We start from the raw sequence: 12,845 nt of genomic DNA, 5'->3' as shown, positions 1-12,845 counted from the left end.
GAGAAGTGAAAAGGACACGAGAAAGTGGTCTGTCCATATATAGGGGGTGATGGACGTAATATTGAATGTGCAATTATGTTCCAGGGCCCAGTCGAGAGTTCTCCCTTTGATGTGGGTCGGTTCAGTGTTTTTTTTTTCTTTTTGGGGGGGGAGGGGGTTGGGCTAGGCCTAATTCGGATAGGGTGTTAGGCTAGGCCTAATTCGGATAGGGTGTTAGCAATGACAGAGGCATGTGTGTCTAAAGGGTCATTGAAGCCCAAGTTCAAATCTCCCCGGACTAATACCCGAGATGTAGTTTTCAGGTTATTGGATAGAAGTGAGTGAATGTCCTCAAAAGTTCCAATAGGGCCAGGGGGCCTATAGATAAGGTGAATGGTTAATGTCTGGGAGTTAACTAGAGGGAGTTTAGCAGTGAGGTTTTCACAGGAGGGGGCGTTTTGGGCAGGAGCTAGTCTCATAGAGAGGTTGGATTTGGAGATGATGGCGACTCCTCCGCCTCGTGATTTATCTCTTTCCTGTCTGAATATGGTATAGCCATCTGGGACAGCTATGAAGAGCAAGGGTCCTGTTGCATCAGGTAGCCAGGACTCAGTAATGGGTAAGAGGTCGAGGTTGTTGGCCAATATTGGGTCAGCAGTGTCAGTCGCATGTGCCACCAGGGATCTCTCATTTATTAGTGCTGCTTTGAGAGGAAGGGTAGATGTTATATTGGTGGAAGGTGATTTGTTAGATTTGTTCAGTGAGTTTTTTTGAGGTGGCCTGATAGGTAAGGTTAATAGGGTTAGGCATACCACTTGAGGTTTTCTGGGTGATGTACAGGTTGGTTTGATGTTCGATGAGGGTAGGGATCTAGCGAGTGGTTCGTACAATTTACTAAGGCGCGCTCATAGTCTCGGGATTCTAACTTCTACAGTACATGGTATGCTGGGTCTGAGCTGGTTGCTAGGATTCATAGTATGGTGAGAACAATTAAGTGTCATAGGGGCCATGGTCAATGGGTCTTGTAATCTCAAGGGGTTGAAGCCTTGTATCGGGTTGAGCGCTAGTATTCAGCTAATAAGGCAGAGGGTAGTGGTAAGCATGTGCATGTTACACCAGGACCTATCCGGTTTACGTGTGGGTGACATGTAGACATTTTTCAGCATACACTAATGTTGAAGGTCAAGAGAAACGTTATTGTCCATGTTGCTAGGCAGTGTGACAGTATAGGTATCGCTATACACTTAACAGGCAGCAGGTGTCACAATGGTGTTATGAGGTAGTAACATATATTGCTAATATAGCTAACAAGGATCGCAGTCAGTGTCATACACAGGGGTGTGCTAGGCTAGGGATACAATCCGGGAGTCGGGTACACAATTTCTTAAACAGTCTGACAGAGTACGTAATGTTAATCAAATGCATGAGTGGCAAGCATAAAGGAACATAGTAGTACAATGGAGCATTGAGGGGCTTAGATCAGTAGGCCGTATATAACAATTAGGCAATAAGTAGTTGTGATGCTGGAAATGCATCAGAGGGACAGGGCCTCCGTATCCTTGTCCTTGTCCTTTACCTTTTTGTTGTGTGTTCTGTCGTATTTTCCGCGCAGGAGTTCATGTGGAACTCCTGGTGGTGCAGCCCTCTTTTTGGTTTGGTTAACAGACCCGTGGGATACCCTTAATGGCACCCATGGGTAGGGGTGCAACCCTGTGCCCCTAGCATATGTTTTTGGGCACCTGTGTGTGACCCACAGAGCAGGGTACGGGCTGGTGGCAGCTCCGTGCTGAAATGACTGGTGCCCTGGGCGTCCTCCATTTTGGGATGCCCAGGCCCTGTCATTGGAATCGGTAGATTCCTGATGGAGACAAAATGGCCCCCATGGCCTCTTGCCTTCCATCACCTGTTACCTTGATCTTCCCTAAGTCCCGGGAAGCCCTGCCTCTGTCCCTTACCCCTGACTGGCTGTTGGGTGGAAGTTCCATATATGGTAGTGTGGAGAAGTGCCGACCAGACTGGCTGGAGCCTTCTCAACGACCGTATGTTGTGGGTACGCCTGTGGGTGGGACCTGGGTGAATGGAGAGTGAGACGAATACACATTCTATGTTGTGGGTGTCTAGTATCTGGTGTTTGACACAATGGCTGAGACAACCTTGCCCGAAACCGGTATGAATGCAGTGTGGAGTGTTGAATGGCTCAGTACTTGTCCCAATACACAACTTGTTGTGAGTGTCTGGAGAGAAGTGAATGACCTGAATGCACCGTGTGCCTGATTGGCTGCCTGCCTGCATGAAGGCCTGTAGCCCTGATTGGATGCTTGAGTGTGTCCCAGCGGAATGAATGGGAGATCAACGGTATATCTGGGGACCTCTCACTGCTAGGAATCGTGTTCAGAAGCTGAAGTCCACTACGACGAGTAACTGAAGCTTGATCTTGAAGCCCTGCTGGACGAGAAGAATTGCTGTTGCTCTCCTTCGCAATCTGAAAGCTGCTGTGCCTCAAGGACTGACCCAGAGAGGACCTGGTAAGGTGCCCTCTTCCTGAGCTACGAGGGACCATCGTGCACAGCTGATCTTTGCCTAAGCTCCCTGGTAGAAAGACATCTACAGGCTGGCAACCCAATACAGGGACTACTGCGGAACTCAAAGGAGAAGCGCCGGACTGTTATCCGCCACTGTCGCCGACCGCCGTCGCCGACTGGACCCGCCGTGCTCCCGTTTTGCCTAAGAACTTCATTGATCCAAGGACACTCTCGTCTGCATCGTCGCAGCTGTATCCTGCTAGAGAAGGCCTGACCGTCGAGGAGCATCCACCGTTGGGTTTCCCGCCACCCAAAGACCACAGAGACTCCGACAACTCGACGCCCTTGCTAGGCCACAGTTCTTCCAACTCTTTGCGGTCTAGAACTATCGACACCGAGGTGCCCCGCACACCGCCTCCTTGCAGGACGTTTACGCTGCCCCGTCAACGAGCACCGCTAGGAACGACATGGCCACTTCACCGCCGCAGCTCGACCTGTTCTCCGTCGGACGTTCGACCCGTGACTCCTGCCTGAAAGGGAGGACACTCAAGAAGGGCTGTCGCTTCCCCGACAAGGAACGCCACAACGCCAAGGTACTTTGGGGTAGCAGAACTATTGGAAATTCTAGTGGGAACAATATATGGACTGAGCTTGTATCTTTCTTCTACAGGTTGCCCAGGTGGGGGTATCTCAACACAGAACTGTGTTTAACAGTAGTTACCAGTGTTCTGCCCATTGTTCAACCATCTTCCTTTCCTTCCTCTCTCTACTGCTGGTTTCCTCTTTATTTGATCTGTGTCATTCTGACTGTATGCACTTTAATGAGATCTGAGAACATTAGTGGTACCACTTTAGAATTGTACGTATTTACCATTGTTGATTTCAGAGTACAAAGTGAGTTATCGTGATGGTGTACGTGACCTTGAACATTAATTATATAAAGACTGTGTTTTAACCGATACAGTATGTGGACATTCCTTAGTGGGTGCTTGGGGACTACACTGTACTTGAGAACCAGCTCGCTTCACCTCCTGAGAAACTAGGCCTTGATTGCTCGACCACAACCACCAATAATGGAGAATCTTGGCAGGGGCCCTCTGTGCCTCTCCTCTACCATATAGGGAGCGGAGGTACAGACCCCCCCCCCCCCCCCCCTAACTCTGGTCTTTATAGTAGTGGTATTTGTTCTAGTAATATATGTTGGAACATGCTACTCATAAAGGCACATACATTGTAAGGAATGCTGGCTGGTCATACTATATGGCAATACTGGCATTGTAGATTATTCCAGTATAGTGGTTCATAGCAGACTATGCATTCAGTAAAGTGAGGCAGTACAGATGTGCACTACGGGATTGTGATACCTCGGGGAGCAGTGGAGGGTACAGTACTGCAGGCAGTTATGTCATAACAATGGCGACTCAATATAGGCAATAAACGTGCAGATTTGCAGACTGACGCTTGAGAGGCGCTGAGGTAGTTCAAGTTGATGAGGTCTGACGGTGCTTACAATGTCAGAAGATGGTTTGTAGGTATAGCATATATCCAGAGGGCGGGCGTCTGAGTAGACCGTCAAACACTTATAGGGGAGGGACTGGACTCGCCGTGTTTGGTGTTAATTTGTTAGGGGGCTCATTTAGGAATCTGCAAGTACTGATGCCAATGCAGTTATTAGGGGCATGCAGGGCAGCAGAGCAGGAGCAACGAACAAGTAGATTGCGCAGATAGATGGGCTGCGCTCGGTCAGCTCAGTCAGGAGCCTTAGTGTGTGCCTTCGTATGGGGGGTTAAAACCTCCAAACGTACTAACCTTCAACGTACTACTCAGGAACTCGTGGGTAACAATGGCAGACTATGGTCTATAACTCAGTTGTAGGTAACTTCTGAGCAAAAGTATAGAAATTCAAAACCGAAAATGATTTTTTGAATGAGTTGGGCATCAAGAGAGCAAGTTGTGGCTAGTACAGACCTACGTAGGGGTGCACGATTCTAGTTTCGAGACACTAGCCGGGCATAAGTTCCTCCCTTCCACCAACCTCCACAATAAATGCCAGTTATTCACATGCACACAGGACATACTTTTAATTATCTGTGTGAACAGTCACTTGCCAATGGGCTGGGCCGCGGGAAAAGAGTATGGGCAGTTTGAATGGACCTGACAGCAAGAGTCTAGGCAGAGTGCTTAATTTTCTGAGTTGTGTTGAGTCTGCAAGACCAGTTGGAATCTGGCTTGTCCGTTCATCCTTCAGAGGTCAATAAATTGAATGGCACGGCATTGCTCTTCTCACAGTGCTCAAGTGGGTTGAATCTGGTATAAAGTGCTACATGCAATTGAAATGTTTTAAAAGCCTCCTACCTGGAACTAGTGCTAAAAGTAAAATTGGGGAGGTGAAGATGAGATTCCAGCTTGTTGGAAAGACCTTGCTAAAATCCCAGTGGGATCAAATGGCTTCTCTCCAGGCCAAGATTTACTTGCACTTTGCTCTGTGTCCCTGAATTTCTTGTACACACAAGAAGCACTTGACCATCCTACTGCATTTTGGTTTGTCTTTACACTAAGGCCTTCGGATTGGATGCCAAACCTGTGGAGGTAATAAACCAGGTCCAAAAGCATGCGCTCCTCGCCCTCTATTTTTGAGGCACCCTTCACTGTGTCTTCTAGATGTTGATTGTCTTATGCTTTCTCTGATGCAGCGTGCCAGATGATTACAAGTGTGGGAAAGCGCTCGGGCCTGTAGAATCTCTGCAAGAACATCCGCAAGATCCCAACAAGATCCTGATTGGTTATAGCCGTGGGCTGGTGGTCGTATGGGACCATAGCACTCGAAGTGTGGACTGCCTTCTACTCGGTAATCAGGTAAGCAGTAAGGCTGCCTTGTACCTAGAGCGTGCTGGCAAGCTACTAGCCAGGCGTGAAGTTACTAGCGCTCTCACTTCGCCAGATGCTTGCAGCAAACATTTCTTATGTGCTAAGTCAATTCTCGTTCGCCAGTGGCTCGGGCGAGTAGGCCTGATCTAGGACACTGCTTAACTAGTGGGAGCACATCTGGTGGTTGTTGGGTTCCAGTGTTGAATTGTGGATGAAGGCTTGAAATGTTTGGAAAAGGGTGATGCCCTTTAAGACCTCCCAAATGTGGGAAACTGAATCTGGAGGCCTTTAGCAGGTTAGCAGTGTGCTTTCTCTGCCCCAATTGCAAGGCTTGTTGGTACTTCGAAGACTGTCTGGCATTAGACGGTTGTAGGTAGGCAGTCCATGGCTTTTACTGTACCATGTACTTTCTCACCCTCTGTCCCATTTAGGATCTTGTACACGGAGCATAGGGGTTTTCATGTGCTAAGTAAAAACGGTGTTTTTCGGTATAGTTTTAGAACTGTTTGGGGAAGTCACGCTCGTTCAGTTTTCCAGTATGATTTTAAAATATCATAACGATTCCGAGCCTGTTGGATGAAGATTAATTTTAATGACCGAAGAAAAGGTAAATGGTGGTTGGTGGGGGAACTGAGACCGATTGGAAGGAACACAGCATCTGTCAGTCCGAATAGATGTTTAATTTACGGCCCGCAGGCCTGCATGGAAATGATAAGTCGGCAATAGAATAGACTATGTATGTCCACGAATTATTTGAATAGGCTAAGAAGAGGTGGGGGTGAGGTATGTGAACGTGATGGGGGGCGGGGGGGCTTTATTTCAGCTTATGGCGCAGAGGTGGTGGTGGTGGTGGTGGTTACATAGGCTTGTGGCCTGCAGGGCAATCCTTATACCATATTATCGAGCTAATCCTGTCGGTTGGTGCGTGTTTTTTGCAGCAGCTGGAAAGTGTCTGCTGGGAGCGGAGCGGCAGAACACTGTTGAGCTCTCACAGTGATGGTGGGTACATGGTGTGGTCTGTGAATGGCGAGTGCCCCAGCTCCTCGCAGCCAGTCTCCTCATCCATCCCTTATGGTGAGTTCACCAACTCCCGCCTGTTTGTAAATCTTTCGGTCTGCCCCATTTCTTCACCCACTCATATTTTTCCTCAGGCTTTCTTACCTTTTTCACAAGTTCTTTGCTGATGTTCTGCCTTTAATTGCCATCAACATGTTTACTTTCCTTTGCACACCCGAATGCTCGCGTGCTCCTTCTTTTTCAATTGCCGTGGTTTACGCCTTGACAGAGAATCTAATTGGTGTCTTGCAATGAGATCCTATTTGGATGTTAGGTGTCTTTCTGAATAATTCCAGTTTCTGAGCGATGAAATGGGTGCTATCCAATATTTCCTATTACTCGTGTTCCTGGAAAAAAGAGGTACCCATGCAGTCTAGCTGAAAGAACCTATATTAATTCACACACTGGTGTCTGGGGCAAGAGATTTACTCGAAGCTAGTTGCACTTTCGTTTGTGGGACTCTAGAGCAGTCATTTGTTTCAGTTTAGATTTTCCTTGGCTTTGCCTGCTATTACTTACTGCAGGCCACTCCAAAGTAGACACGAGCAGGTTAATGCAGAAGGCTCCTGCATGCTGGGATAGTCTCGGGAGGATAGCTCGGGGGCAACGTGCTCATCTTGGCAAGACAACACGGAGCAACAGGTTCGATCCCTGGGTCCGCGCTTAGAAACCTGTGGATATTAAGCGCATTATAAATAACCCATCATATCATATCATGCATGGCTATACCAACGCTGCAAGTTCTGAATGTGTAGGTAGCACTCCAGAATAAAATCCTAGAGTAACGATGGAAAGTTTATAGTGAAAGTAACTCTAAATCGTACAGACATTTGAAGTTAATGCAAAAATAACTATTTCTTTTGCTCTGCAGAAAGGTGAATATTTTGTAAGCATTTGTTTTTAAATGGCTTGTTTGTGTAATACCGGGGTGTGGAATAGACCCCCCTCCTAAACCCTCAGCCCTGTTTTTCTGTACTCTTGGGCAAACCAGATCCCTTGCACGCTTGGTGATGGCAGCGATCGAGCTGTCAAGGCCCACTCTTGGGAGGGTAGAAGCGTGACCGGGTGCAGGGTAACACATTATCATGTCAGATGTTTAGAAAAATCTTTGCTTTAAAAGGTAAGTAAAATATGTGTGCATTTCAGAAGTGAGAAATGTTTCTAGGCACTTTCGTAAGGTATCTGAACGGAGACACCACCTGAGAAGTTGAAGGTCAAGTGGGTCTTTTGGTACCCGAAGTGGCTTTTGGTATAGCGGGTTTACATTTGGGTAGGGATGGCACAGGCCTAGGGTGCAACCTGGAGTCAATCCCATAATAATGTACAGGATAAAGTATGTGCCTTAACTTGGGTAATTACTCCTTTGGCAACACTTGTCTTAAGTGAAGGGGTCGGGGGTAGGTGCTGTAAGGGAGGTGCAGCGTGTGGAGGCATCCTGGGTCCATGATGAGTTTGCTTCACGTGGCTCTGTCGTCAGGTTTCAGTCAGCTTTGTGCATTTTGTTTGTTCTTTCAGGCCCATTTCCTTGCAAAGCCATCAACAAAATCTTGTGGAGAACATGTTCTTCTGGGTAAGCTTCAGATTGCTGGACCTAGGCGGGAGGGGTGGGAGTGGTGAACAGTAGCTCTGGCATGACTATCTCTTCCAACGTCCACCGCACTATCAGACTGGGATGAGTATTAAAGTGTTCTATGTTTGAGGCCAAGCCAACAAAAGAAGAACCTCGTTTGTTAATTCATTTGGTGTGTATGTATTTTAGATTCAAGATGGGCGGGGGGGGGGGTCCCATCGGAGGCATAGCATATGAAAAGCGTTTGTCACTTGCGTAAGGACATAAAGTTGGAGACCCTAAAACACGATACTCTATTGTAGAGAAACCGAAAACTGGTGCACAGATTTGTAGAACATTTTAGAATATTGACTTGGGATGCTTTTTGGATGCGTCTGATGGAATGATGACAATCATCCCTTGTGGCCCTTAAATATTTGAAGATTATATACTGGCTTCTAAGGGAAAGCTGTTTGAGTCGTCGCTCCAATCGATTAGTGTGAATTTTATGCAATGTTATTGTCTGTTTTTAGATATTGAAGAAATCAAATTGTCGTAGATTTGGTATTTTTCATAATGTCTATTAAATTAATATTTAGATTTGTGAACATGTTTTATAAACTATCAATACAAACTGTGTTTAAGGCATTGGCAGACAAAAAAAATGTATCCACATCTCAGACCAACCCCATGGCCTCCACGTTCCGACCTATTGTTTTGCCTCCTTACACGACCAAACTATTTTTCGTATGCCAGAATGCTTCCCTCAAGTCTAATGTAATTGGGTGGTCTTCCTTAAACGTTCACTTTCATTTTTGGAGATAAAATCAGCACATTCCAATAATTGGCAATTCAGATTGTTGAGGGCTTGTGGTGGGTCAGCGGGTGAGGTCGCAGGTCAGCTGCGAGTCCTAACCAGTCGCAACTCTGCTCTTTCCCAGACTACAGGATAGCATCGCATGGTTTGGCGACTGCAGGGTGCTCCTGTATATTTTTAGAGGGGGCAAGGAGGGTTTCATGTTTAGCCCGACTGGTCAAAGATTCGAACTGTGGGCATTGTATATTGATAGCTTAATGAGTGCACATAATCGCCAGAAATGGCACCTCATTTCTGAAAGCATTCCAAGAAGAGACATGGCTTTCCAGAAGTCAACATGTTTCTTCATCTGTGTTGGTTATGCAACTCAAACAAAAGTCGTTGGTGCCCTTCAGTTGGATTTCTGATGGCTGTCATAGTGATAGTTTTCAACTTGACTGCTTGCGAGTGGCCCTTTTTGATAAACAACTTGAGAATGAGGGTCAGTCAGTAAGGTACACTAATGTGACAAAAATCCTATTGTCTGTTTCTGTCAAGCATACTCCAAGGCAGTGGTTTGATTAATAGAAGTTAAAAATGGCTTACAGTCAACCATGTCAATTTTTGAGTTTTGCAATCCCAGTTGGTTAGGTACTTCCAGAATTTTTGTTTCTGACATGGAAGAGGTCTGATGCTTGGCACAGCTCAACTAGAATAGTTGTTGGTTACCTTGGCAGTTCCATCGCCCTCACTTGGCCTGTGACTTTTCATGGGCGGTCGTGCAAAGCACTGATGTAGTGGATGGTAAGCTAGCTGTAATGGGAATCCATGTTTTGCAGTGGTTGACTTGTTGGTCATGCATCATGGACTGACAGCCGAGTGCAATACCTTTTTGATTTAGCAGTATGAATAGAAACTCGAGGCACCACATTATGTGGTTGGAAGTGGAGGAATAGTAATCCCTCCCATGGTCCATTTTTGGAGGTTATGTAGGGCTGCCAATTCCCTTTCATTACTTGATGGGGCAGTTTTTTCGTGGTGGTTAATGTAAATCTTGGTAGTCCGCCCAATTCTGAATCTGCATGTCAGAGTGCCGCGCCGGACTCTGTTCATGCGTTGGTACTTCATGTGGCTTAGTCGGTGCTCATCAACTGGTTATCTGCCTGCGGTTCTCAATAAACATGGTTCTTAACTAGGTGTCTGGTTAGGGCTCCCAGTTACATGATGGCTGGATTGGTGGGTGGGAGGATTGGTAATACAGCAGTGTCTGTTAATAAGTGAATGGAGAAAGCAGCTCATTCTGGGTGCAAGTTGCTGATGGAGCATTTGGAGCAGTGTAAAAGCAGGCTCCGCTGTCAGTCGTCCCTCTTGCTCCCACTTTGCTGTGAGTGCATGTGGTTATTGCGTAAATGTTTGGGTTTGTACCCAGGCTTGACCTTCACTCCCACTGACCTGACCATTTCACTGTCTCCTTCCTTCTACTATAGTAACAATTTCATCATCTTCAGTGGTGGCATGCCTCGGGCCAGCTACGGTGACCGACACTGTGTGACAGTGCTGCAGGGGAAATCGTTGGTCACGTTTGACTTCACCTCACGGGTCATTGACTTCTTCAGCGTGTACAACACAGAGGTAGAGGAGGGTATGCAGTCTGATCTTCACAACAGCAAACCCTGGCCTTGACTCCCCTTCTAGTTGCTTTGATCTTGCCCATTCCATGCCGAGTTGGCTTGTGTGGTCCTTGTCATACTTTGTTTGTCCTTCCTCCACAGAGTTTGATGACCCGTCTGCCTTGGTGGTTTTGGTCGAGGAGGAGCTGGTTGTCATTGATCTACAGTCACCTGGTTGGCCCACTGTGCCTGCACCATACTTGGCACCACTGCATTCTTCTGCCATCACGTGTGCTTATCACATCGCTAATGTGCCCTTAAAGTTGTGGGAGAGGATAATCGCCGCTGGTGAACAGCAAAACCCACATCTCTCCTCTGTGGTAAGGGACACGGCAGCTCTGTTGTATTTAGTGCTTCTTTTGCCAATGTGTAGGTTCTCTTTATGATAGTGATGTGTAAGCATGACCATCTGGTTGGATTATATGCAGCATGCGGCCTCCCTCCTGGCCCAGTAGCTCCCTTAGTCTTGGAGAGCAACATGATCATTGCTTCTCTGGCTTTCATTAATGTATCCAGCAGCCTTGACGGAATGCCATCTGTGAGGGTGTAGAATCCCGAGCTTATATTTTTGCTATGAGAGATGATGCTGGTTTTCACGCTGAAAGTGTGCTCTGCTGAGCAGGCTTCACCTTCCACATACTCCATGCTTAATAAGTATAGTTCACACATGTACTTTGCTGGGCCTGGTCTACTGACATACAAGCAGCTATAGTGTGATTTGGCAGCTAAAGAGACATGCATTCCTGAAACAGGTTGTTGGAATCCAATTAATTCCAACAGCAATGGGCTACCGTTGACACCCATTGTCCAACTATATTAACTGCGTATCCTCATGGCATGGTGCCCGAACTTTGGTTCAGTGTAGATCTAGTTTCATATAGTTGCATATGGGATGTGAAAGCAAAACTCAATCTGATGTCTGTTTATGATCAACTGGTTTTCTGTGACCCCTTCAGCAGTAGAGCGGTTTGGGAATTCCATCAGGTTTTGGAAGTACCTTCCACAGTAGAGGGTGGACTTGACCAATAAGCTTTGTCCTCTGCTGGAACGTCTTGGCAACTACTACAGGGGTTGACTGAGTGCTGCAACACAATGGATGGGCTAGTTACACTAGAAGGATAATTGCTAATCATTTTGATCTCTCGCAGACTGGAAAGGGCAAAGTATAGCTAGGGAGATGACCTGTACACAGGAGAAGGATCTAGCCAATCCTGAATATGCCCAATCCACATTTCCTGAAACCTACCCTTCACTTCCTGCAGAAAGGCACTCTGGGAGATGACATCATTAGGAATAACCCTTGTTACATCAGCAATGATTGACCCCTTCCAGAAGACTTGGAATGGATACATTTGCTGTGGTCAGATGACTCTTGGGTGAAACCTCCCCATCCTACCCCACCTGATGTAATCATTTCTGGCCTGACTTGAACATTACAGTAGAACCTTGTAGGGGTTAAGGACCGACCAACGTCTGCAGCCTTTTGGTGAAGATAAGTATTTTCAACTAGACTGCAGGCCTTCTCCCTAACTGCTTCAGGGGAATTTGTGAGGAGACCTGCTGTTGAAAAGGCTAGACTCCAGCAGGACACTGCTACCCAGAACTCTGCCTGCTGAAGTTGTAAGTCCTGCAAGTGTCCCAGGCAACCTTCCTGGCTGGGAAGTGCAGAAGACTGACTTTACTTACCTCTGCGATTCAGTGGCATGGGTTTGCAGCAATCCAAGGACCAAAAGAAGCTGCCTTGGCTTTTTGCTATTTCAAGCCAATTTGAGCCACAGCAAGTTGAGTTGCTGAAGAAGAGACTTAAGTCACCTTTGACACTTTAATCTTCTAACCACTTAGAGCGCTTTGAATCTTAGCTGCCCAGATCATTGCCTGCCTGCTCTATGCTTCTTTGTGCCGTTGCTGCATGTCAAACCGATGTGTGTCATTAGACTCTGCTCACCACTGAATCTGCTTTGATGCATTGAGGCTCAAATGTTTCAGTCCCATAGATTTAAACATTGCTGCTTCACAAAAGCTGCCTTAGCAGCTTGTTGAATTGCATCAGGATGTTGAATCCCATCGAACCAGTTTGGCAAACTCGAACCTGATTCTGCACCAGGAAGTACCTACACAGTTTGCTGTCGCGCACTGGAAGAAGAAAATAAGGTGCCTTACAACAGTTTGGTCGCTCTAGCTGTGATCTAGATGTCCTAGTGAGATTTAAGAACCTATACCTTATGACCTTCTTGTTTGACTTTTCTGTAAGACTGTTGGCTGCAGAACGCCTGTTCTCCAGCATTGGATCTTTAATAGATTCACATGCTGTGACTATTCCCACTCATGCTGGGAATCCTCTGTTAATTTTTGATTCCGCTTGCACTAGGCAAGAAGAAACGAAATTGTATAGCCTAACACCCTTG

At 46.7% G+C, this 12,845-nt stretch overlaps 1 protein-coding gene across 2 annotated transcripts in view; it reads left to right on the top strand.

Moving 5' to 3' along the window:
• The window catches only part of LLGL1 (LLGL scribble cell polarity complex component 1), a 557,504-nt gene that overhangs the window by 366,945 nt on the left and 177,714 nt on the right, over nt 1-12,845 (top strand). For both annotated transcript variants that reach the window (XM_069645702.1, XM_069645701.1), the window contains exons 6-10: nt 5,195-5,357; nt 6,308-6,443; nt 7,941-7,995; nt 10,258-10,412; nt 10,543-10,760. In XM_069645702.1, the coding sequence (XP_069501803.1) occupies nt 5,195-5,357; nt 6,308-6,443; nt 7,941-7,995; nt 10,258-10,412; nt 10,543-10,760 (727 nt within the window). The remainder of the gene's footprint in view (nt 1-5,194; nt 5,358-6,307; nt 6,444-7,940; nt 7,996-10,257; nt 10,413-10,542; nt 10,761-12,845) is intronic.

Source organism: Ambystoma mexicanum, chromosome 2p, assembly GCF_040938575.1.
Source record: "Ambystoma mexicanum isolate Mex_15411 chromosome 2p, UKY_AmexF1_1, whole genome shotgun sequence".
Classification (NCBI taxonomy): Eukaryota; Metazoa; Chordata; class Amphibia; order Caudata; family Ambystomatidae; genus Ambystoma; species Ambystoma mexicanum.
Note: the sequence above shows the minus strand (reverse complement) of the source record. Positions and strands in the feature narration are given on the sequence as shown.